The sequence below is a fragment of the Oryza sativa genome, chromosome 3, assembly GCF_034140825.1.
Source record: "Oryza sativa Japonica Group chromosome 3, ASM3414082v1".
NCBI lineage: Eukaryota > Viridiplantae > Streptophyta > Magnoliopsida > Poales > Poaceae > Oryza > Oryza sativa.
Window position 1 is genome coordinate 2,376,060 of NC_089037.1, and position 23,691 is coordinate 2,399,750.

Here is a 23,691-nt window from a genome sequence, read left to right on the forward strand (position 1 = left end):
CGGTGACGAAGTACTACTACCATGACGATAGTCGTCACTCCACATGACATGACACAGGGGAAAAAGTCAGAAAAAGCCCATGGCAGGATGGTCTCGTCGTGTACTACTCGTGTTGCCGTCCATCCGCCGAACTAAAGCAAAAGCGCCAAGGATCAAGTGGTTATTAGTAGCGGTTCAATCTCTTCGGACGACCTTTGGAAGAAACCGATCAAGCGGTTAACATCGTAAAAAGCCTGACAACGCAGATAAATCTCCCTCTCAAGCCGTTTGGCGTTTGCAGTGTCAGCTCCAAATCCCAGCGTACCATTGCCGTGCAACAAAGCAATGAACACCTGAACAGAGCACAGCACCTATCCCACTTGGTGAAATAACATGGCCAATTTTATAAGACCACACGTACATCTTCCCCCGTCACGGCAGGTCGGCAAGCACGCAGATTATAACAACGCCGCATACATGCAGCTGCAGCAGGAGGAGGACGAGGATGCGATGCAGCTGCAGCAGCTGGTCAGGTCGGTCCGCGTCGTAAGTCGTAACACGAAGCGAGAGAGGGGGGAAAGAAGAAAGCTATTCGGAACTCTCCTCTTTAAATGCCTAATGCGGCATCGCTCACCGGCCTGATCCGTGTGATCAAGCCATCAAACCACACACCACCCAGCGTCACACGCCTGACTTCATCATCCTCCTCTCCTCCTCCTCCGCGACCTTCCTTCCTTCCCTTCCCCTTGTGCCGCCCCCAGCCAAAATTCACTCGCTCGCCGCCACACATCGATCCACCCATCCGCCCCCGCAATCCCCCACGCGGCGCGTCACCTACCACCGCATCTCCACGGGCGCGGAGGTTGAGGGAGTTGGTGAGAGGAGATCAGAGCAGCATCCTCGGAGAGCCCGCCCGCCGCCCGCATTAGGATTCATTAGGATTTAGGACTCGGTGCTTGCATTTTAGCAGAAGAAATCTTGTCAAATCCTAATCTCTTTCTCGCTCGACGAGGAGGTGAGGTGAGGTGGGAGAGCTAGCGAACAAAGGCTTGGTTTGGTGCCATCTGGCGGCTCCGATGGCGTAACCCGCCGCCGCCCTCAGAGCTCGGCCTTTGCCTGCCTTGCCTGCCTTCTGCCCCGCCGCCCCCTGCCCTCTGCCGTGGCGTGGCGAGGCCCAATGCCTTTTAAACCCCGCCCCGCTGCCATCCTGACGCCCCCGATCCCCACCGCCTCCCAATGCCGCACTTCCCGAACCTCCCGCTCCCGGAGGCTGCCGCCGCCGCCGCGCACGCCGCGCTGCTCGCCCTCGCCCTGCTCCTGCTCCTCCTCCGCTCCGCGCGCGCCCTCGCCTCGCGCTGCGCGTCATGCCTCAAGACCGCCCCGCGCCGAGCCGCGGCGGTCGACGGGGGGCTCGCCGCCGCGTCGTCCGTGGGCGCGTGGTACAGGGCGGCGCTGGCGTGCTGCGGCTACGCCCTGCTGGCGCAGGTCGCCGCCCTGAGCTACGAGGTCGCGGTGGCCGGTTCTCATGTCGCCGTGGAGGCCCTGCTGCTGCCCGCGGTGCAGGCGCTGGCGTGGGCGGCGCTCCTGGCGCTCGCGATGCAGGCCCGGGCCGTCGGGTGGGGCAGGTTCCCCGTACTGGTGCGCGTCTGGTGGGTGGTCTCCTTCGTGCTCTGTGTTGGCATCGCGTACGACGATACCAGGCACCTCATGGGCGATGATGATGATGATGAGGTGGACTACGCTCACATGGTTGCCAACTTCGCGTCGGCGCCGGCCCTCGGGTTCCTCTGCTTGGTTGGTGTCATGGGTTCCACCGGTGTTGAATTGGAGTTCACCGACGACGACAGCAGTGTTCATGAACCGCTCTTGCTCGGTGGGCAGCGGAGAGACGCCGACGAGGAGCCCGGGTGCTTGCGGGTGACGCCGTATGGCGATGCTGGGATTGTTAGCCTTGCAACATTATCATGGCTTAGTCCGCTGCTGTCAGTTGGTGCGCAGCGACCACTTGAGCTGGCTGACATACCCTTGATGGCACACAAAGACCGTGCCAAATCCTGCTACAAGGCGATGAGCAGTCACTATGAACGCCAGCGGATGGAGCGCCCCGGCAGCGAACCATCACTGGCATGGGCAATATTGAAGTCGTTCTGGCGTGAGGCAGCGATCAATGGTGCTTTCGCAGCGGTGAACACAATTGTCTCCTATGTTGGCCCATACCTGATCAGCTACTTTGTGGACTACCTCAGTGGCAAAATTGAATTCCCCCATGAAGGTTACATCCTTGCCTCTGTATTTTTTGTAGCAAAGTTACTTGAGACGCTCACTGCTCGGCAGTGGTACTTGGGCGTGGATGTCATGGGGATCCATGTCAAGTCTGGGCTGACGGCCATGGTGTACAGGAAGGGCCTTAGGCTGTCGAATTCCTCGCGGCAGAGCCACACCAGTGGTGAGATTGTGAATTACATGGCGGTTGATGTACAGCGTGTGGGGGACTATGCATGGTACTTTCATGACATCTGGATGCTTCCACTGCAGATCATCCTCGCCCTCGCCATCCTGTACAAGAATGTTGGAATCGCCATGGTTTCAACATTGGTAGCTACTGTATTATCAATTGCTGCCTCAGTTCCTGTGGCGAAGCTGCAGGAGCACTACCAAGATAAGCTTATGGCCTCAAAGGATGAGCGCATGCGCAAGACATCAGAGTGCCTGAAGAATATGAGGATTTTGAAGCTCCAAGCGTGGGAGGATCGATACAGGCTGAAGTTGGAAGAGATGAGAAATGTGGAATGCAAGTGGCTTCGGTGGGCTCTGTATTCACAGGCCGCAGTTACATTTGTTTTCTGGAGTTCACCAATCTTTGTCGCCGTGATAACATTTGGGACTTGTATATTGCTTGGTGGCGAACTCACTGCTGGAGGTGTTCTTTCTGCTTTAGCAACATTTAGGATCCTTCAAGAACCACTTAGGAATTTCCCAGATCTTATCTCTATGATTGCTCAGACGAGGGTATCTTTGGACCGGTTGTCTCACTTTCTTCAACAAGAAGAATTGCCAGATGATGCAACTATAACGGTTCCACATGGTAGTACAGATAAGGCAATCAATATAAATGATGCTACATTCTCTTGGAACCCATCTTCTCCAACCCCTACACTTTCTGGCATCAACCTTAGTGTGGTGAGGGGTATGCGAGTAGCAGTGTGTGGTGTCATTGGTTCTGGCAAATCAAGCTTGTTGTCTTCTATACTCGGCGAGATACCCAAATTGTGTGGTCAAGTAAGTAAATGTATACATTATTGGTGTTAAAATGCACGGTAGTTTTGTTACATTTTCCCCTAACTCCTTTCCAGGTGAGGATCAGTGGATCAGCAGCATATGTCCCTCAGACTGCCTGGATACAGTCCGGAAACATTGAGGAGAACATTCTTTTTGGCAGTCCAATGGACAAACAGCGTTACAAGAGAGTTATTGAGGCTTGCTCCCTGAAGAAAGATCTTCAGTTGCTCCAATATGGAGATCAGACCATCATCGGTGATAGGGGCATTAATTTGAGTGGGGGTCAGAAACAAAGAGTACAGCTTGCAAGAGCACTATACCAAGATGCTGATATTTATTTGCTCGATGATCCCTTCAGTGCGGTTGATGCTCATACTGGGAGTGAATTATTTAGGGTTGGTACTCATTGTTGCCTATTCCATCTATTTCAAAAGTTTTTTTTTCCATTGCATAACATCCCAAGCTTCTGTGTTACAGGAATATATATTGACTGCACTAGCAAGCAAGACCGTAATTTATGTAACCCATCAAATTGAGTTTCTACCAGCTGCTGACTTGATACTGGTAACTACATTCTTCTCACAATCTGAATATGTTGTAATCATTTATGCACAAGAGTATTTCCATCAGAATTAACTATACAGGCAGATTCTGTATAAAAGCAAGTTATTTTTAGTTATAGTTTTCATGAGACTATGCATGATCATAGGGGCCTGGATTGATGTCTCTTTATTCTTCTATATTGTGCACGTGCAGGTTCTTAAGGATGGTCATATCACCCAAGCTGGAAAATATGATGATCTTCTCCAAGCTGGCACTGATTTCAATGCTTTGGTTTGTGCTCATAAGGAAGCTATTGAGACCATGGAATTTTCCGAAGATTCCGATGAGGATACTGTCTCTTCTGTTCCTATCAAAAGACTGACGCCAAGTGTTAGCAATATAGATAATCTGAAAAACAAGGTGTCCAATAATGAAAAACCATCTAGTACGCGTGGAATAAAAGAAAAGAAGAAGAAGCCTGAAGAGCGTAAGAAGAAGCGGTCTGTTCAAGAGGAGGAGAGGGAGCGAGGAAGGGTTAGCTTACAGGTTTACTTGTCATACATGGGAGAAGCATACAAAGGTACACTGATACCCCTCATTATCCTGGCCCAAACCATGTTTCAAGTACTTCAGATTGCGAGTAACTGGTGGATGGCATGGGCAAACCCACAAACAGAAGGAGATGCACCTAAGACAGACAGTGTGGTTCTCTTGGTTGTTTATATGTCCCTTGCCTTTGGGAGTTCATTGTTTGTGTTTGTGAGAAGTCTTCTTGTGGCTACATTTGGTTTAGCAACTGCACAGAAGCTGTTTGTAAAGATGCTAAGGTGTGTTTTTCGAGCGCCAATGTCATTCTTTGATACTACACCATCTGGTCGAATTTTGAACCGAGTAAGTTAAATTTGTTCTTTCTCCTGTTAATATTATTTTGTATCACTTGATTCTTAAATGTGCCATTTCTAATGTGAATCATGCATACCAGGTTTCTGTAGATCAAAGTGTCGTGGACCTTGATATAGCATTCAGACTTGGTGGATTTGCATCAACAACAATTCAACTACTTGGAATTGTTGCTGTCATGAGCAAAGTCACATGGCAAGTTTTGATTCTTATAGTTCCTATGGCTGTTGCATGCATGTGGATGCAGGTAATTCATTGCTGAGGCAGTGAAAACTGAATTTCTTGCTTGTGTTTAAAGAATTGAGACGTTTCACATTTCTCTTCGTAAAAAACATTTTGCTTGCTTGCTTTTGCTTACTATCAGTAATATATGTTTTCTAATCAGGGGTTTTTTTACTGATAAATATTATCTACCACGCAGAGATATTATATTGCTTCATCAAGGGAATTGACTAGGATCTTAAGCGTACAGAAGTCGCCGGTGATCCATTTGTTTAGTGAGTCAATTGCTGGTGCTGCTACAATCAGAGGTTTTGGTCAAGAGAAACGATTCATGAAAAGAAATCTTTACCTTCTTGACTGTTTTGCTCGGCCTCTATTTTCCAGCCTGGCAGCTATTGAATGGCTGTGCCTGCGAATGGAATTGCTCTCGACCTTTGTCTTCGCTTTTTGCATGGCGATACTAGTGAGCTTCCCTCCTGGCACAATTGAACCAAGTATGTCTTATCTGGTGTCACATGTACTGTTCTATTGCATTTTGTGATATTTCTTTACCTAATCATTTACATAAGCACAGAGGAAAGTCTTGCATCATTTTGTCGGTTTACATTTTGCTTTATCTAAGTGTGGTTCTATCTTGATAGGTATGGCTGGGCTTGCTGTCACTTATGGACTTAATTTAAATGCTCGCATGTCAAGGTGGATACTGAGCTTCTGTAAATTAGAGAATAGAATCATCTCTGTTGAACGCATTTATCAGTATTGCAAGCTTCCCAGTGAAGCACCACTCATCATTGAGAATAGCCGTCCCTCATCCTCGTGGCCTGAGAATGGAAACATTGAGCTGGTCGATCTCAAGGTACAATCCTGAACTGATGTGTATTTTATCTCTGTCCTCTCCTAAGCCAATCCCATTTGTGAATTTAATTCTATTATCAAACATGACAGGTACGGTACAAAGATGACCTGCCCTTAGTTCTACATGGAATCAGTTGTATATTTCCCGGTGGAAAAAAGATTGGGATTGTGGGGCGAACTGGAAGTGGTAAATCTACTCTTATTCAGGCCCTTTTCCGCTTAATTGAACCTACAGGAGGGAAAGTTATCATCGATGACGTCGATATTTCTAGAATTGGCCTGCATGATCTGCGGTCACGGTTGAGCATCATTCCCCAGGACCCTACGTTGTTTGAGGGTACTATCAGAATGAATCTTGATCCTCTTGAAGAATGTACTGATCAGGAAATTTGGGAGGTACGCCCTGGTCACTTTCAATGCTGCAGCCATGTTAAATATGTCTTGATTTTTATGGAAGGACCTCTTTTCTTTCAGGCACTAGAAAAGTGTCAGCTCGGAGAGGTCATTCGGTCCAAGGATGAAAAGCTGGACAGTCCAGGTCTGTTTCTTTCTTGAATAAATGGATAATTCTTGTAAAGTATGGTGTTTTTCCCCTCTAAATTTATTTTCCTGGGCGTCTGTTGGGTTGCAGTACTGGAGAATGGAGATAACTGGAGTGTGGGACAACGCCAGCTTATTGCATTGGGTAGGGCCCTGCTGAAACAGGCAAAAATTTTGGTGCTTGACGAGGCAACAGCATCAGTTGACACAGCTACGGACAATCTTATTCAAAAGATTATTCGCAGTGAATTCAAGGATTGCACGGTCTGCACCATTGCACACCGTATCCCGACGGTTATTGATAGTGACCTAGTCCTGGTGCTTAGTGATGGTACGGTCTCTTCACTGAAATTAACCAAATGACCTAAGAATTTTCCTATTCACCTGTCAAAACTTGTCCATTTTACCTTTCTTTTGTTGTGAACTTATCTTATCCTTTGGATTCCAGGTAAAATTGCAGAGTTTGACACACCCCAGAGGCTCTTGGAGGACAAGTCCTCCATGTTCATGCAGCTAGTATCTGAATACTCAACTCGGTCAAGCTGTATATAGAGAGGCTTAGCTTAAAATCCCCCACACCAAGTAGGAACAGGGAGGTAGGATAGCCACATCTGCCAGTGGACTCACGCCATAGAAGTACCAACATCATAGGGCAAGACACAAGCCGAGGTGTATATGAGCGGAAACAAAATGTTCCCTGACGTGAATAAACCATGGAATCGATGAGGGAACGCAGCGGGCAGCACCACGGGAGGAGTTGGTGAGATTACCCGAAGCTCTGATGCTTCTGAATGTATAAACAATGCGGTACTACTTCTCCCTTGCATAGTGGAAAAAGGGAAGGCAATGTTCATGGGTAATAAAGGGGTAACAAGTTTCATTTTGGCACCAGATTGGAGTGCTTTGGTCTACTGTATAGAACTCACCTCACCTGTGCAGTAAAACATAAAGCATATAGTAGTTAAAAGATGATACTGCAGCAGTTCAGCGATGAATCTGCTGGTCCCTGTTGCAACTTGCAATTGTAAGAGTGTAGCTGCAGAGGCAATGAGGCATTGAAGCGAGGCCATCCCAGACCATATCGCTGCAAATCCTTTGACAGAGATAGACCATATCGCTCGTACGTGGCAGTCCCATTTCAGCCCAACTATTATGGCCTACACGGGCGTGACAGCCCGTCCCGGCCCAACTAACATAGGCCGCATTAGTTCCAGCACAGATAACATGGGCTGTAGAACGGGCCATCAAGTACCTGCCAGAGGCAGGCGGGCCCACCTCAAGCGCGCGCGGCAGCTGGACTACCCGCAGGGGACGGCCCCCATCTCCTGATCTCCTCTACCTTTTCCTCCACCCTTCCGACAATGGCAAGTGGATCCGCTAACTAAAACGTCACCAGTGCAAAACGATCAATCACCAAATTCGATCTTTTTAATCGGCATTACTACCTCTCTGTCCTATATAATAAAGAAAACAAATATAATATGAATATGAAATATCCAAGTAATACGAATTTAACAATATCCAAGCACTATGAATTTAACCTGTGTTTTTCATGGGACTGACGGAGTACGTGCCATTGAAAATAAGAAACTTCAACCGTTCTACTGCACATGCCTAATTATTCTAGCACGAAGATGATACGTGCAAGAAACGCTCTGCAGACATTCTAGGAAAGAGAGGCTCACATGGTCAGTAGCTTTTGTCGACTATGTCGGCTTTAGTTTATGGTTCTTAGAAACAGAGTTATAGCTGACACAAGGTACAAACAGGCCAGATGATCAAACAGGACAACATAACGTGATTACCTCTTCAACCTTCAGCTTTGCCAGCATTTCACCTACAAACTCTATGAACTGAAATGCCTTGGCAAAGCATATCGATCGTTCGATCCCAATATCACTATTACAGCACCCTTAGGGTACATATCTATAGAGCTATCTGGATTCTGGAACAAATTATGAAGCATATATTTGAAGTTGGAAACATCTTCTAGCCTCTCTCATCGCCTTCCCAGTTGTTTTTCTCCTTTGGTCCAGTTGGTCCTTCCTCCTCGTACAGCTCCACCGGAAGACTGTTCAGTATTGCTTCAGCTGTGAACCGAAGAAAGAAGGGCAAGAAGCTAAGCACAGCGTCTATCTCCGACCGTGAGTTGTATTCCACGGTCGGGCCCCATTCTCTCATGTACTGCAGCCAGCATGGTTCGATAACGGCATCTCCCAGATTTCCCGCAGAGATGATCTTATACCTTGTGCTCGAATCGACCAAAATATCGCTTCGTGCTGCATCGTTTCTTACCCCAACACCAGCCTTCTCAGATCCCAACAGATAACATCCAGGGTGCGCATAGCTTGCGTGGCCATCCTTCGCTGAGTAAACGATGGCTTTGTTTCCTGAGATGAACTCCAGATCACATGCATCCACCCAGTCGCCTCCACTGTGCTGTGAGAAGTAGATAGATGAGAGCTCTCCTGAGAAGTTACTTATACGGAGGGTGAAATGCTCCCAGTCACCAGTATGCCTGCCGACTTTCTGTAGAGCAAAGCTAGCAAATCCGACCTTTATTGTTGCTGGCCCATTAAATGGGCAGAACACCCACATCGCAATGTCAGTGAAAGTTCCTCCATGAGCCGGCTTAATATGCACATAGAGCTCAGCACTCTTCAGATTACCAGCTTTGACATATTCATTCCTATCACCATCAGGAATATCAATCCAGTACTCACCGTCATTTGTCCCACCAGCAGGAAGGTTCGAACCACTAGCAAGAATTACATCTCCCATTTCTTTACCTTTCTTGTGGAGCGTAGCTCCATTCTCAAAGAACCAAGAGACTGACGATGGTAAGTAGATCTCTTGCGGGTGGAAGAAAACAGTTGGTCCATAGTGCTCGATCAGTGCTTTGATCTGCTCTAAATTAGGCATGGAACTCAAACTTGAATCAAAGTTCTTCAAGCAGGGAATGTCTGATTCTTCTGTATCTGTTCCACAGAAGAATGTACCAACAGGTATCCCTCTTCCTGCCATCCCTCGGTGGCAAGGCCTTGTATTCCAGATGTAGCAATTACCTCCCATATTTGTGATTGACTTAAAGTTTTCACATTCATCAGTGAGGTCACCCCGCACACATCGAACTGCATCTAATGAGGGCTTCTTCGGTCCTCTAGTAACCACATAGCCGAGAGCTTCATAACCATCCGGTGGTGATGGTGACCAGAAGCAACCACAATCACTATTGTCATCATCATTCAAGTCAGTACTAGTCCAAACAAGGGTGTAATCTAATGGTTTCTCAAGAGCAGGCTTGAGATTGATCGATTGGCAGCTAGCCGCTTCCCTTGCCACAAGAAGAAATCCCTGTAAAGGTCGGTCATTCTGTTGGGCATAGTGCCCAAGGCAGTGGAAACCATCAGGGATTTCTTGCGGCTCATAGAATGTAGCTCCTGAGCAGCTCCATATACTCTGGAATTTGGTAATACTTGCAACCTCGAGCTCGCCTATGCATATTGTGCCCTTAGAGAAATCTCCTCCTGTGAAGAAGTTGACAAAATGTTACATAGAGGTTCAGGAATTCAGGAAGCTATCCTTAATTTTGGGAAAACTAATGGCATGCAAATTAAAATTTGGAACATTCTGTTTTATGCGCTTGCTAGTTGCTACTCGTTGCTCAACTAAGAACGGTAAAAGAAAAATCAACTCCATCATAACCCCAAAAATAGCCTGTGCAAATTGAAGTGAACTAAAGATTTTGGTTTCTTGCAAATGGGTGCAAATCTTTGAGCCTACGACTGCTAGTGTGCTAGCTTATCAATTAATAGGCCTTGTGAGTAAATCAGAATATTCCTGGCTATACCACTTCCATTCCAAGCCAAGCATCAGGATTTCGACTCAATCCTTACGCTAAGACCATATTAGAATCGACGATACCATATCTAATAAAATGAAAAATCTGTTTATTAACTATTTGACTGTCACCCGCCGAAGAAATTAAGGATCAATTCTGTCAACTGCCATGAAAAATTTCCCGTTTAGGAAAGAAGGAACGGACAAGCAACAAATCAAATCAAATTTGGCGCGAGCTCACGCATAGCAGCTGAAAATTTACATCCATCCACAAAGACACTATCCGGCAATCCAAACCATAGATGACGACGCAGATTAAGATTAAGAACCAATTAAACAGTACAGGAAGAAACGAGGAAAGCGAAGAAGTCCCCGAACCTTGCGGCCAGTCGGGCAAGGGCGCCGGCAGCTGGAACGGCTCCGGCAGCCGGACCTCGCCTTCGGCGGCGATCGACGGGCCGCAGCCGAAGCAGCTCCACCAAGCCATCGCCCCAACCCCTCCCCTCCCCTTCCTTCCTTGCCCCTTCTTCACCCAGTCCAACCCCCGAGCTCTCTCCTCCTCTTATTTATAGGTCAAAGCGGCGGCTGGCTCGGGCTCCCGCGCGCGAGCTCCGGTCCAACGGGGGACCGGCGCCTCTTCTCTCCATTGGTAGCCAATGGCCGCCGCTTCCGCGGGGTTGATGGCGACGCCGGAGACGGGCTCGGGCCGGGCCTGGGCCTGGGCCTGGACCTGGGCTGGGGCGGCGTGAGACACGAGGGGAATGGGCCGTTGCATTCGGCGTCGGAACTCGGGAATATGCTTTTCTTTCGCTCACGCGATGCGAGGATATTTCGCACGCAGACCTACGTGTCCGAAAAGCGGTGGCGATTCGGGCGCGGACGAGGTGCGTGAAGGTGAAGGAGATGGGCTTCCTGTTCGGCTGGGGGATTCGTAGCGTGACAGGAAGTGGTTACGTCCTGCTCATGAATACTTACCGGGTAGTTGTACTGGCAATAGTCACGGTGGAGTAGAAAGGATCAGCACAACGACCTCCAGGCTCCAGCCGCCAGGTGAAGCTGGATCATACATTGATACAGTACATTCATACCTCAGCAGTCAGCACTCAGCACTGACATAAACAATGCTACTCCCTCCGTTCACAATGTAAATCGTTCTAACATTTTTCACATTTATATTAATATTAATGAATTTAAAATGCTCCCTCAAAATCCTATCACTTATTTAGTAAAATAGTAGTAGTACCTGTGAGGGTCATATCATATGGGCTTTGAGTTGAGCCCTCAAGCATCAAGCCCTCGAGCTTTGAGTTTGAGAGTGAGTTTACCGTAAGCACGTTTTTCTTAAACTGCTAATCTGCAATACGAGATGTGTTAAAAAAATGTATAAAAGTTTTTTTAAAAACAATAAATCTATTTTTATAATAGTTATTTCCTCCGTTTCACAATATAAGACTTTCTAGCATTATCCACATTCATATAAATGTTAATGAATCTAGAACAATGCTAGAAAGTCTTACATCGTGAAACGGAGGGAATATTACTTAATCAATCATGTAAAGATGGTTTGTACCTTTTTCAAGCCGTCAATCAGCTACAACCGAAATGTCATGTCCTACCAAAGTGAGCCTCAGAGTATATTTGGGGAGCTTGTTCATAGAAGTTACTGGTTGGTAGCCCGCTTTAGAGATTTTGGAAAACTGGGTTTTCTATCTTGTAGTTTTTAGTTTATTTTCTAGATTCTACAACTACAAATTCTTAGAATTGAAAAAAAACTAAACTGTTTAGAAAACTTATGATTATGAGATAAACTGATATTAGAAACTCCCTCAAACACACCGTCAGAAGCTGCCCAAAACAGGCCGTCGGTGAGCATTGGGTGACTAGCTTGTGAGGCTCCTCGCATACTCGCACAGGCTTCGGTCGATGGATAATTCCACAGCAGCAGTGCAGCACCGGCCGTGTCACCTGGGCCAGCCGGCCAGCTCTGTAGTCTGTACCATACATGAACTGATGAACAGAAATATGTCCAACCATCAAGAAAGCATAAAAGTAAAGACACAGATTTGTCCCAGAATGAAATGCTTTGCATTTTCCACACAAAAAGGAAAAAAATGTATCGTCTTCTAGTAAGGTAGGAGTATAGTTGTTGTCTTTCTTGCATCATCAAATCAGAGCTTGCCATCATCGATAATCTCTGCTGTTGTAAAAGCAGATATGTCCTACTTCCGTCCTGTCCAAGCACCAGCAGTGCACATCGAATGTGACACATGCATTGAGTACCAAACGTAGGAAAAAAACCAATTACGCAATCTAAATTGTGATATAAATCTTTTAAGCCTAATTACACCATAATTTGACAATGTGGTGCTACGGTAAATATTTACTAATGATGGATTAATTAGGCTTGATAAATTTGTCTCGCAGTTTCCTGGCGAAATTTAGAATTTGTTTTGTTATTAGCCTACGTTTAATATTTAAAATATGTATCCGTATATCCGATATGACAACCAAACCCAAAAATTTTTCCCAATTAAACGAGGCCTCAGAGCATAAAGTGAAATCCACACTTCCAAGTTCCAACCCATCCCCAGTCACATATGCCCGTTGCAAACTTGCAATGTACGGGTATTCTACTAGTAAGAATAAAAATATAGGAATTTTCCATATCAATAATATAATTGCCACAAAAAAAACTTGTCCATTCATCTGGTACAATAATGGTGGGAAATCACCAAGTAATGAAATGCATGAAATTCAGCTAAACATCAAAGTCTCACACCTGAAAATACAGTATGGAAAGCGTTGCATTCCTGAAAGAACTGCAAACATCATTACCACAGAACCAAGAGCTAATGATACCATTACTCTCGTGAATTCCATTTATCCACTTGTCCACAAGCCTGAAACCCTGGGCCATTGCGGTAGAAAGGATAGAATCCTCATCAACTCGGCGCTGAATGTAGCAAAGAATAAGGGCTGCATCTGAATCCTTATTAGAAATTAGTTCCCTAGCAGTCTTGAAGAGGGGAAATATAGCGTCAGGATTGTAGGTAACGTCAGTTCCTATTATGCAATCAAAACCTGCTCCATCGCTGGAAAGCTCCCTGACTGCCTTCAGATCATCTTTGTCGCCCCAAAATAACTTCCTGATCAGAATCTTTTTAAGCAAATCAGGCTCCAAGTTAGAGGCAGTATTTTCTCTAAGAAGATCGAGAGATTCTGCGTCTCCATCAGTAGCTACAACAAACTGAGCAACTGTAGCAGCAACCATTGAGCAGATGCCAGCCGAGCCACAGCCCAGTTCCAGCACTCTTTTGCCAGCAAGAATGGAAGGATTCTCTGCTAGAACACTGCACATGAATTGAGCTGATTCCCAAAGCATTAGACCGGTTAATTTGCAGGTGTGCTGGTGTTCTTTTGTGAGCATTTTTATTTCGAAGTCATGACCTTTTGCTTTGATCCGAAGGACCTGAGCCTGCAAAACAGAGAAATATTATGTGAAATTACTTCACAAGACAATGACAAATTTGTAATGTCAAGAGTATATTAGAAACATAAAGATAAACAATTCCAGATTTGTGATTGAAAAAGAGAAATCACATCTGCAGTTTCATGCCATTGCATTGACATCCCACTGCAACTGCAGACCTGCAGTGACTAATGTCAAACAGATAATGCAAATATGCTGCATACCTGCAGTTAATTGCTGCTGGATGCATGCCTTGCCAGTCATCGGGTAATTGTATTGCTTACCAATGACATGGATTGAAAAGGACAAATGGGCTTTTTTTTTTGTTCTTCCTTTTTCTTTGCAGGTAATCCACACCTAGCGAACCCGAGTAAACCAAATTAAAGGTTTAATATTGTTTTTCTCATGCTGCTCTTTTAGATCACTACCAAACTTACTGAACTCTCTTCTGTGTCACTTTATATTATACATTACTCCCTCCGTTTCACAATGTAAGACTTTCTAGCATTGTCCATATTCATATAGATGCTAATGAATCTAGACATTATTATATATATATATATTCATTAGCATCTATATGAATGTGGGCAATGCTAGAAAGTCTTACATTGTGAAACGGAGGAAGTACTTTTGATATGTCATTCAGATAAGACAAAAGTAATGGATACTAGCTTCTCGTTAATAAGGCGTGGCAGGAAATCCAACTTTTTTACTCCAATACAAGTCTGATGCTCACAGCAACAAAGGATAACACTCAGCTTAAATTAATAAAAGTTACCTCATCAAGGTTGTGTGAAGTTCCAAACATATTGTTAAAATCCTCAGAAAGGTCAATTTCTTCACTGGTGCTCTTCTCCTGAGAAGCATTAGCAGTTAACTTATCCTTTTCATCTTCACAAGTGTGGGAATCGTGCTGGCCATTTGGGCCTTGAAGACCAGCTGAGCCAAGGATAAAGGTGGCTTGGATCCAGTTCCTAAGCAATATATATAAAAATAATCACGTTGTTGTGAAAAAAAAAGTGGGGGCATATTTGAAATCAAGGAAGATAACCACAGTAAAGAGAACAGAGCAAATTAAAAAGGGCAAGGCTACCAAAGTACATGTGTTCTGCAATCGATAGAATTACTCTGAAAGCATTATTAATGTAGGCAAAAAAATATACATGCTTTCTCAATAGCAGGTGGTGCATATATTCTAGAGATATCTGTACAAAGCAAATAATCATCACCTGTTCATCACCAAGTCAAGTGAGCGGTTCTCGACTTGTTTATTGTGCACACAAATCTCCTCAACAGTAAATCCACATGTTGAGAATAAATCCATCAGGTACTCATTTGAAAAGTAATATGCTCGCTGCATGGAGCCCGCATTTCAGAATCAATCCACCAGTTTATTTTATAGGTAAAAAGTATCTGTTAATTTTGTTGTGCATAAACTTCCATTAGAGAATATGATTATCTACCATGCACTCACCGTGCCATCCCCTCTGACATAGAAATTCTCACTTATTTGTTGGCCTTTAGACATAAGTCTTTCCTACAAAATATTTACAGCAAGACAATAAGATGGTGGATTAGTGGATTGTTATGCTGCATGATGTAAACACCTAAGGGAATATTTCATACAGTTTGAGACTTGCATCTGATATATGGAAAGTTTGAAACAATTCTTCTCTTGCATGCACTAAACCAAAATCATATCACCAAGAATAGGGAAAAGAGAAGATTTGTAGAAGCCATCAAATTAAACAATCCTACTTTTAGAGAAGGCATCAAAATACACATAGGAAGATATTCATACCTGTGCAAGGTCGCCAAAAGCATAGTCCCGAAAAAGCACACGGCCACCATTCTAATACATAATACATGAGTTTAGTTCCTTGAGTCAATAGAATTTCTAAGAAATTAAAAGAAAATAATGATACTGTACTTAGAAGTAACAGGGGCACTTACTTTCAGAACAGTTCTAACATTCTGAAGAACTAGAGGCATTTTAGCGGGTGCAACTGCAGAAAGCATAAAGATCTACTTAATATGTTAGCTGGTTGCACACTCAAAAGTCTATAAATAGATGTAAATAAAGAAGTTAAAATGACTGGTACAGATAGACTAATGATAGAAGTACAGCATATTACCATTGTTACAACATCAACAGAGGAAGGTTGTACATTCTCAGTTAGTTGCTCTGATGTAATATCGCATGCAAATGCATTTACTCGGTCAGGTCTGTAGTCCTTATGTTTCTGCATGTAAAATTCAATCAATGAAAATGGGGAATGAATTTGTAGATCCTCAGTTGCACATCTTTTCATTGCAGTGGCAAATTATTAGAAGAGAAAACTGGGTAAATGGATTAATCATTCAGCTACCATCGAGGAATAGTATACCTTAACCAAGTCAACAGCTCGGGGAGAAAAATCACATGCGTGAACAAATATATCAGGGTATGTAGAAATCAATGGAAATATTGTATTTCCAGCTCCACATCCAACCTGCAGTCAACCTTGCACCAGTCACATTCATGTTACAAACAAACAAGAATGAGAAATAGCAACAGAATTTACTAGATATATTGGCCAAGGTTGTGAGCAGAGTTGAATCTGAAATGCCTTATGAACATTCCCTAGTTGGCTAGTTCGACCAAAAGAATGCTATGAATTAATTCTGCTAAGCTAAATTATCAGAATCAACCATACAATAGTTAGTACAGAAACAAGCCTAAAATATAAATCAGTGCCATACCTCCAAAATCACCATCTTCCCCCCTCCTTGACCCTATTTTCATCACAATTAAATCAGTTCCGTGAAACTTATGGCCAAATTTGGTACAAAAAGATAGGCTTTTATGTTTAGTTGTTTACCTCAAAGTACTTTCCCCATTCTTTATCCAAGTAGTGTCGATCCTTGAAGAACTGTCCAAATGGAACAGTAAAAAATTCAAATGCATGACAAATCAAATGTAGAAAAGCAGAAATTTAAGCAACCATAAGCATTTGCAGTAGAGAAACAACAATCTGTTGTAGTGGCATATTTGATCCAGAGGTCCAGATTCACTGTATTGTTTGACACCACATTTATCCACCAAGAATATTGACGAAATTTCTTGTTAGCATTGAGAGATATACCAGAACTATAAACAAAGAAGTTCCTTCAACAATTGAGTATCTGGGATCCATTACAGTACCAGCTAGCAATTTGAACAAGTAAACTGAACACGCTATCGATACAAAACAGCATGAATATAGGGAATTAGAACTCTGCTGCTAGGCTTTTCAGTACAATGAAGCGGTCTACACATTCTTGATTTGCTTGAAACTTTGTTTTCACCTGAAGATCAGAGAGCTGTCTGCCACTGCCAGCACACAAAAACACCCAGGAATTCGTGGATCACAACTAATAAGACCAGCGAGAAACTACTGAGACAACGCGAAACCAAAGGAAAGGGTTGCAACACAAACACTGCCAATTATAATCTTCCACATCCAACAGTGCTCTCGCACGAGCTAAATAAATCACATGCAAGAGGAGGGCGGGAGGAAACTAGAATCGCAACCCTGTCCTCGTGGCGCTTGTAGAAGATGTCCCAGTACCTCCTCGCATCCCTCTCGTACTTCTCTGCATCCCATCGAGAAAAAACACGCTGTAAAAGCCGCGATAAAATCACCTGAGAAAAGGGCTAACTTAGAGCACGCTCGCTCGCTCGCGAACCTTTCCAGAAAGGCGTGACGAGCCTCCCGGAGGATGTAGAGGAGGCGGAGATCTGCTGCTGCTGCGGCTGCTGCTCGCCGGCGGCCATGGCGCTTCGCTTGGTTTGGAGGCTCCACGGCGAGGGTTTCCTGTTTCCTTCTTCTTCCCTGGCCATATGTGTTGGGCCAATGGCCCGGAACGGGATTACGGCTTGCGTGACACAATTTGGCATGCGGGCCACCAAGCAACGGGCCGTTTCTGAGGCCCACAAACTCCGAACCCAGTTGGGTCTCTACCAGCCGTTAGAGGGTTATGTACACTTGAGGTCCCTTAAGTTGTCAACGAATCCGATTTTCTTCTGCAACCGGAAATCCGGATACAACGGGTCCCTCAACTATCAAAACCGGTGCAAAGTAGATCCCTCAGCGATTTCGATGGTGGTTTTGACTGATGTGTCAGTCAGACGAAAGGAAAAAAGGTCCCGCCCTCCACTCTATCCACAGACGATGGGAGAGGAGAGTACTTTCTTCTCAATCCCTTTTTGGAACTGTCTAGGCATCTGTCGTGTGATTTTTGAGAAAAAATCACTCAGATTTTTTTCTCCCCTTATATTTGCATCCAACCATAAAAATAAAGTACAGAGAAACCGTTCAGGTAGCTTGTGATTGTATTGGTTACTAGAGTAGTATTTAGTAGAGATTAACACAAATGTTGCATTTATAACTAAAATTACAGTGCCTTATAACTAAAATTACATTTGTAAAAAATTAGATATGGCATGTAAGTACACTGTAATTTTAGTACAAATGCACTGTAAATTTTGGTAACTAGAATATTTATCGTTTTAGTACAAATGCACTGCTTGAGAAACCGTCCAGGTATCTGAAGTGTTAAATGTTGCATTTATAACTAAAATTACAGTGCTTTACAACTAAAATTACATTTATAAAAACAGTAGATATGACATGTAAGTGCACTATAATTTTAGTACAAATACACTGTAAATTTTGGTAACTATAATATTTGTCGTTTTAGTACAAATGCACTCCTTGAAAAACCGTTCAGATGTCTAAAGTGTTAAATGTTGTATTTATAACTAAAATTACAGTGCTTTATAACTAAAATTATATTTGTAAAAACAGTAGATATGGCATATAAGTGCAATGTAATTTTAATACAAATGTACTGTAAATTAAATCATGGTGTTCATATTTTGGCCCGTGCTCATCAGTTTGTTTGTATTATTCATTGTGTGCCCGGTAAAGATACTGCTAGGTGGTGTCGTGGTGGTAGGGGGATAAATCACGACCGTCAAATGAAACCATGCCCAAGTGATCCGACGAAAGCAAATTCGGGTGATTTGACGCAAAAAATCTGTCGTGAGACGTATAGCAAAATCGTCCCTTTTTTGCAGGTAAGGTAATGCGATAGTGGCCGCAGATCTCGTACATGGAAAGTGCAAGCGATCCACCTCAATTTCGGTGTCAAAGAGACCCATTGCTCGGGTAAGGCCCATGTATGAATTGTTTTTACTGGATCTAGGCCCAAATGCGACTTGTAGCTGCCACGGCCCATAAGTCCTCGTCCGCTTCTACGATGGGCCGGACCAGATCGAGCAGTGGAAAAGCGGTTTTTCTAGCCCATGGGCCACAGTTTGCGAGGAGCGCCAAGCACGGCAAGGGCGTTTGTGTGGTGTTTGTGTTGACTTGAATGCAGGAACCTGTGTGTCATGGTGGGGAAAGCAGAGGAGGGAGGTGCTCGCTGTTCTTCCACTGTGGTCTGTGGGGTTGGGGGCAATAGTTTCTTCACTTTCTTGCTTGTGACTTGTGACCGACCAGCGAAGCATTCAATGAGCATTGCAATTTGTAAACCATGACCATGCTGCATCGCAGGCTTGCAGCAAGACTGAGCATTATATTTGCCCTCCCTGATGCTTCCATCAGCACATCATCAGTACTATTCAACTTCTCTCCCAATACAAGCTTAAACTCGCAATTTGGTGCGGGTGCTGTACTTCCTATGTTCAACTTTCCAAACAACAAATTCCAAGCTTACTTCACAATTTCCCTGCAGAAATTCAAATTTCCCTTCTGTTCACCGAAGACCGAACAAACGACCTTGTCTAAAGTTCTTGCTTACATTACATGTAAGCATCCAGTGAAAGCCATTCCATTGTCGGAAGAAAGCTTATGGTAGTACAGCACTAGGACCAGTACTACCAGTTAGGTTGTGGATAATGTACTGATGCAGTTATGCCGATCTCCAATCTTTTCCCAAGAATGTCACAGTACATCCCCCCACATACGTCCGCATGCAAAAACGGTGACCCGGGCGGCGCCCATGATACAGGAGAGGAAAATTTAAGGAAGGCGTGCACATCATAAATGGCATGAGGCAGACAGTGTGAGAAGAACCATGAGACAGCGAAGAACAATGGGTATCGATCGACGACGACGACGACGACGACGGTTTCTGCTTCTTTTTTGAGACCTCTCAGTCTCAGTACAGTACCGGAGTACAGTCTATCCGTTTTGTACGCCGGACAATAACTGCTGATACGCTCCTGTCTTCCGGACAAGGATTTTCTATACTTGCCATGTCACCTATCATTTACATGCGACTTAAATAATTATAGAAAAAATTGAAAAAAAAAATTAGTAACATCGTTTGTGATGATACAAGTCTATACACAAACATGCAGGACTAAATTTGATCTACAACTAGAGAAACAAAAATAATAAAGTCAGACAGTGAATATTATCCGTACAGTGCAGATAAAATTTGTTATTTTTGTTTCTTCATATATCGATCAAATTTACACTTGCATGTTTGCATAGTGTCTTATATTATTATGGCCTATCTTATCAAATTTTATGAAATTTTTATACAACTATTTAAATTACATGCATAGGTGCCATGGTAACTATGGGTAGAAAATACAATCTGCTCCGTCTCCGTCGCCTCTCCATGGGTGTCTCTGCCTACGTCTCTCTCTACCCGTGCCTGTGTAGTTATGGAACTCAGAGCTCAGCTCAGCCTCAGTCTCTCAGAGGAGTAGCCAATTTACTCGGTGCAGTATATCTCCCGTGTGACGGCGCGCTCTCTCGGGACTCCTCCTCACGAGACCTCCCTCCCCGTCTCAAATTCTCATCGTGCTTCAAATACCATTCACCAACTCTGCATTTGTTCATCTCCCATCCATTGGCCATTGCAATTTGCAAGCTAGAGCGAAGAAATCGCGAGCATAATTTGCTTGTTAATTAGGTTCTTGAAGCAATGGGTTTCAGGTTGTTCTTCGTCTTCTTCCACCTCTTGTTCTTCTGCCTGTTTCCAGTTCTTGGCTCTGCTGGAGCAGAGGATCTGCAGAGCTACATTGTGCAGCTGCATCCGCATGAAGCTACCGCTTCCAGCGGCGACGCCGGCGAGGCGGTGTTCGCGTCGAAGATGCACTGGCATCTCTCGTTTCTTGAGAAGTCCGTGGCATGGGAGCGGGAGAAGCGGCCGTCGTCGCGCCTCCTGTATTCTTACCACACAGTGTTCGATGGCTTCGCGGTGCAGCTCACGGAGGAGGAGGCGGCGGCGCTGCGGGAGCTGCCGGGCGTCGCGTCGGTGCGGGCCGACCGCCGGGTTGAGCTGCACACGACGTACTCGTACAGGTTCTTGGGGCTCGACTTCTGTCCGACCGGCGCGTGGGCGCGGTCCGGGTACGGCGGCGGCACGATCATCGGCGTGCTCGACACCGGCGTGTGGCCGGAGAATCCCAGCTTCGATGACCGCGGGATGCCGCCGGTGCCGGCGCGGTGGCAGGGCGTGTGCCAGGGAGGTGAGCATTTCAACGCCACCAACTGCAATCGGAAGCTCATCGGCGCGCGGTTCTACTCCAAGGGCCACCGCGCCAACTACCCGACCAACCCGTCGGACGCCGTGTCGCTGATGGAGTACGTGTCGCCGCGGGACGCGCACGGGCACGGGACGCACACGGCGTCGACGGCCGCCGGCGCGGCCGTGGCCGGCGCCAGCGTCCTGGGCGTCGGGGCCGGCGACGCGCGCGGCGTGGCCCCGGCCGCGCACGTCGCGGCCTACAAGGTGTGCTGGTTCAACGGGTGCTACAGCTCCGACATCCTCGCGGGGATGGACGACGCCGTGCGCGACGGCGTCGACGTGCTGTCCCTCTCCCTCGGCGGCTTCCCCATCCCGCTCTTCGAGGACAGCATCGCCATCGGCAGCTTCCGTGCCACGACGCATGGCGTCTCCGTCGTGTGCGCCGCCGGGAACAACGGGCCATCGCCGAGCTCCGTCGCCAACGAGGCGCCATGGGTGATCACCGTCGGCGCCGGCACGCTGGACCGGCGATTCCCGGCCTATGTCCGGCTCGGGAACGGCCGGATCCTGTACGGCGAGTCCATGTTCCCCGGGAAAGTCGATTTGAAAAATGGCGGGAAGGAGCTCGAGCTGGTGTACGCCGCCAGTGGGACCCGGGAAGAGATGTACTGCATCAAGGGGGCCCTGTCTGCCGCCACTGTCGCCGGAAAGATGGTCGTGTGTGACCGTGGCATCACCGGCAGGGCTGACAAAGGCGAGGCAGTAAAACAAGCAGGCGGCGCCGCCATGATTCTCGCGAATTCCGAGATAAACCAGGAAGAGGACTCCGTCGATGTCCATGTCCTGCCGTCGACGCTCATCGGCTACAGGGAGGCCGTCGAGCTCAAGAACTACGTCAGCTCCACGCGGCGGCCGGTGGCGAGGATAGTGTTCGGCGGGACGCGGATTGGGCGGGCACGCGCGCCGGCGGTGGCGCTGTTCTCCGCGCGCGGGCCGAGCCTGACGAACCCGTCGGTGCTCAAGCCCGACGTGGTCGCCCCCGGCGTGAACATCATCGCCGCGTGGCCCGGCAACCTGGGACCGTCGGGGCTGGAGGGCGACGCCCGGCGGTCCGACTTCACGGTGCTCTCGGGGACATCAATGGCGTGCCCGCACGTGAGCGGCATCGCGGCGCTCATCAGGTCGGCGCACCCGTCGTGGAGCCCGGCGATGGTGCGGTCCGCGATCATGACGACCGCCGACGTGACGGACCGGCAGGGCAAGCCGATCATGGACGGGAACGGCGGCAAGGCCGACGCGTACGCCATGGGCGCCGGGCACGTGAACCCGGCGAGGGCCGTCGACCCGGGCCTCGTCTACGACATCGACCCGGCCGACTACGTCACCCACCTCTGCAACCTCGGGTACACCCACATGGAGATCTTCAAGATCACCCACGCTGGCGTCAACTGCACCGCCGTGCTGGAGCGGAACGCCGGCTTCAGCCTCAACTACCCATCCATATCGGTGGCGTTCAAGACGAACACCACGTCGGCGGTGCTCCAGAGGACGGTCACCAACGTCGGCACGCCGAACTCGACGTACACCGCGCAGGTCGCCGCGCCGCACGGCGTCAGGGTCAGGGTGTCGCCGGCGACGCTGACGTTCTCGGAGTTCGGCGAGAAGAAGAGCTTCCGGGTGGCCGTCGCCGCGCCGTCGCCGGCGCCGCACGACAACGCGGAGGGGTACCTGGTGTGGAAGCAGAGCGGCGAGCAGGGGAAGCGCAGGGTGAGGAGCCCCATTGCCGTGACATGGGTGGTCGAGTAGCCATTAGTGACACACCATTAGCAGAAAAGCTAGTTTAAATTGAAGCATAAAGAAAAGGGAGATCTTGTCCCTGAATTAGTCGAACGCTGTTGCTAGATTGATCGCGAACTGCAGACTTGCAGTAGCTGAATTTGCCATGTCTGAATTTGGAGGCACTGCTCAAGTGTAACACACGAGATTCCATTTTAGATGAATCTTTTTCCGTCCTGTACCGTTCTTCCTGTCGTCCTTTTTAATGATCGACGCAAAAGCGAGCTGAATGCTGCTGCTGCAGTGCAACATGCTGGTGAGTGATAACTACTGATCATCGTGACTGTTCCTGTACGTTTCATGAGAGCATGAGACATCGAACACGGACACGGTGAAGGTACAGTTGTCGAGTTCCGGCCCAAAATGAATAATACGGCCCGGCCCACTAAAGTTTATCTTTTTCGTTAATGGGCCGAGCTGGATTTTATCCTAGAAATTATCTTTAGTGGAAGTGTCTCACTGTGTGCTAGTGTAAGCATCAATAAGTACTGACGGTGTAGCAATATCACTTCTGTCACTTCATGCTCTTGCAAGGATTTAATCCGATGGTATACTAAACACTGTATGGTTCACTTAATGGTGTAAAATAACACACAGTCAGGCTCAAGCAGATTAATATCTTCACAACTTGCTGTTAATGTTAGGTTGCCCTGATCTAGTTGAGATTAGGTACCAATAGTTGCGACCTAATTTCCGGTCTTCTCTGAAACTATTCTAAA

The 23,691-nt window shown here is 46.6% G+C and overlaps 4 protein-coding genes across 4 annotated transcripts; 2 read left to right on the forward strand and 2 right to left on the reverse strand.

The window, feature by feature from the left end:
- The first annotated feature begins 626 nt into the window (after nt 1–626).
- LOC4331585 (ABC transporter C family member 13-like) lies at nt 627–7,285 on the forward strand. Its single transcript, NM_001417191.1, has 11 exons — nt 627–3,258; nt 3,333–3,653; nt 3,736–3,822; nt 4,015–4,692; nt 4,784–4,948; nt 5,123–5,417; nt 5,565–5,779; nt 5,869–6,174; nt 6,253–6,316; nt 6,410–6,649; nt 6,767–7,285. Exons 1-11 carry the CDS (start codon nt 1,216–1,218, stop codon nt 6,868–6,870), a joined length of 4,518 nt encoding a protein of 1,505 aa, NP_001404120.1. The 5' UTR covers nt 627–1,215; the 3' UTR covers nt 6,871–7,285.
- Nucleotides 7,286–7,984: 699 nt separating this feature from the next.
- LOC4331586 (uncharacterized) lies at nt 7,985–10,806 on the reverse strand. The gene is made up of 2 exons (NM_001417192.1): nt 10,537–10,806; nt 7,985–9,845 (listed from the first exon to the last, which is right to left on the reverse strand). The coding sequence occupies exons 1-2, from the start codon at nt 10,643–10,645 to the stop codon at nt 8,308–8,310; spliced, it is 1,647 nt and encodes a 548-aa protein (NP_001404121.1). The 5' UTR covers nt 10,646–10,806; the 3' UTR covers nt 7,985–8,307.
- A 2,001-nt stretch (nt 10,807–12,807) lies between these two features.
- On the reverse strand, nt 12,808–17,465 carry LOC4331587 (uncharacterized). Its single transcript, XM_015772488.3, has 12 exons — nt 17,336–17,465; nt 17,181–17,242; nt 16,489–16,539; nt 16,370–16,402; nt 16,015–16,119; nt 15,763–15,870; nt 15,581–15,652; nt 15,429–15,479; nt 15,102–15,164; nt 14,857–14,981; nt 14,406–14,601; nt 12,808–13,633 (listed from the first exon to the last, which is right to left on the reverse strand). Exons 1-12 carry the CDS (start codon nt 17,421–17,423, stop codon nt 12,932–12,934), a joined length of 1,656 nt encoding a protein of 551 aa, XP_015627974.2. The 5' UTR covers nt 17,424–17,465; the 3' UTR covers nt 12,808–12,931.
- Nucleotides 17,466–20,194: 2,729 nt separating this feature from the next.
- On the forward strand, nt 20,195–23,149 carry LOC107275854 (subtilisin-like protease SBT1.2). Its single transcript, XM_015773960.3, has one exon. It carries the CDS (start codon nt 20,591–20,593, stop codon nt 22,940–22,942), a length of 2,352 nt encoding a protein of 783 aa, XP_015629446.1. The 5' UTR covers nt 20,195–20,590; the 3' UTR covers nt 22,943–23,149.
- Nucleotides 23,150–23,691: the final 542 nt, after the last annotated feature.

What these genes read in the sequence shown, in the direction of transcription:
- LOC4331585 (NM_001417191.1), top strand. Translation starts at nt 1,216, where the DNA reads ATGCCGCACTTCCCGAACCTCCCGCTCCCGGAGGCTGCCGCCGCCGCC. An exon ending in TCCTGGCACAATTGAACCAA is followed by an intron (nt 5,418 to 5,564) that starts GTATGTCTTATC and finishes CTATCTTGATAG; the next exon opens with GTATGGCTGGGCTTGCTGTC. An exon ending in TTGAGCTGGTCGATCTCAAG is followed by an intron (nt 5,780 to 5,868) that starts GTACAATCCTGA and finishes CAAACATGACAG; the next exon opens with GTACGGTACAAAGATGACCT.
- LOC4331586 (NM_001417192.1), bottom strand. Translation starts at nt 10,645, where the DNA reads ATGGCTTGGTGGAGCTGCTTCGGCTGCGGCCCGTCGATCGCCGCCGAA. An exon ending in CTTGCCCGACTGGCCGCAAG is followed by an intron (nt 9,846 to 10,536) that starts GTTCGGGGACTT and finishes ACTTCTTCACAG; the next exon opens with GAGGAGATTTCTCTAAGGGC.
- LOC4331587 (XM_015772488.3), bottom strand. Translation starts at nt 17,423, where the DNA reads ATGGCCGCCGGCGAGCAGCAGCCGCAGCAGCAGCAGATCTCCGCCTCC. An exon ending in ACAAGCGCCACGAGGACAGG is followed by an intron (nt 16,540 to 17,180) that starts GTTGCGATTCTA and finishes CCATTTGGACAG; the next exon opens with TTCTTCAAGGATCGACACTA. An exon ending in AATGGGGAAAGTACTTTGAG is followed by an intron (nt 16,403 to 16,488) that starts GTAAACAACTAA and finishes TGATGAAAATAG; the next exon opens with GGTCAAGGAGGGGGGAAGAT.
- LOC107275854 (XM_015773960.3), top strand. Translation starts at nt 20,591, where the DNA reads ATGGGTTTCAGGTTGTTCTTCGTCTTCTTCCACCTCTTGTTCTTCTGC.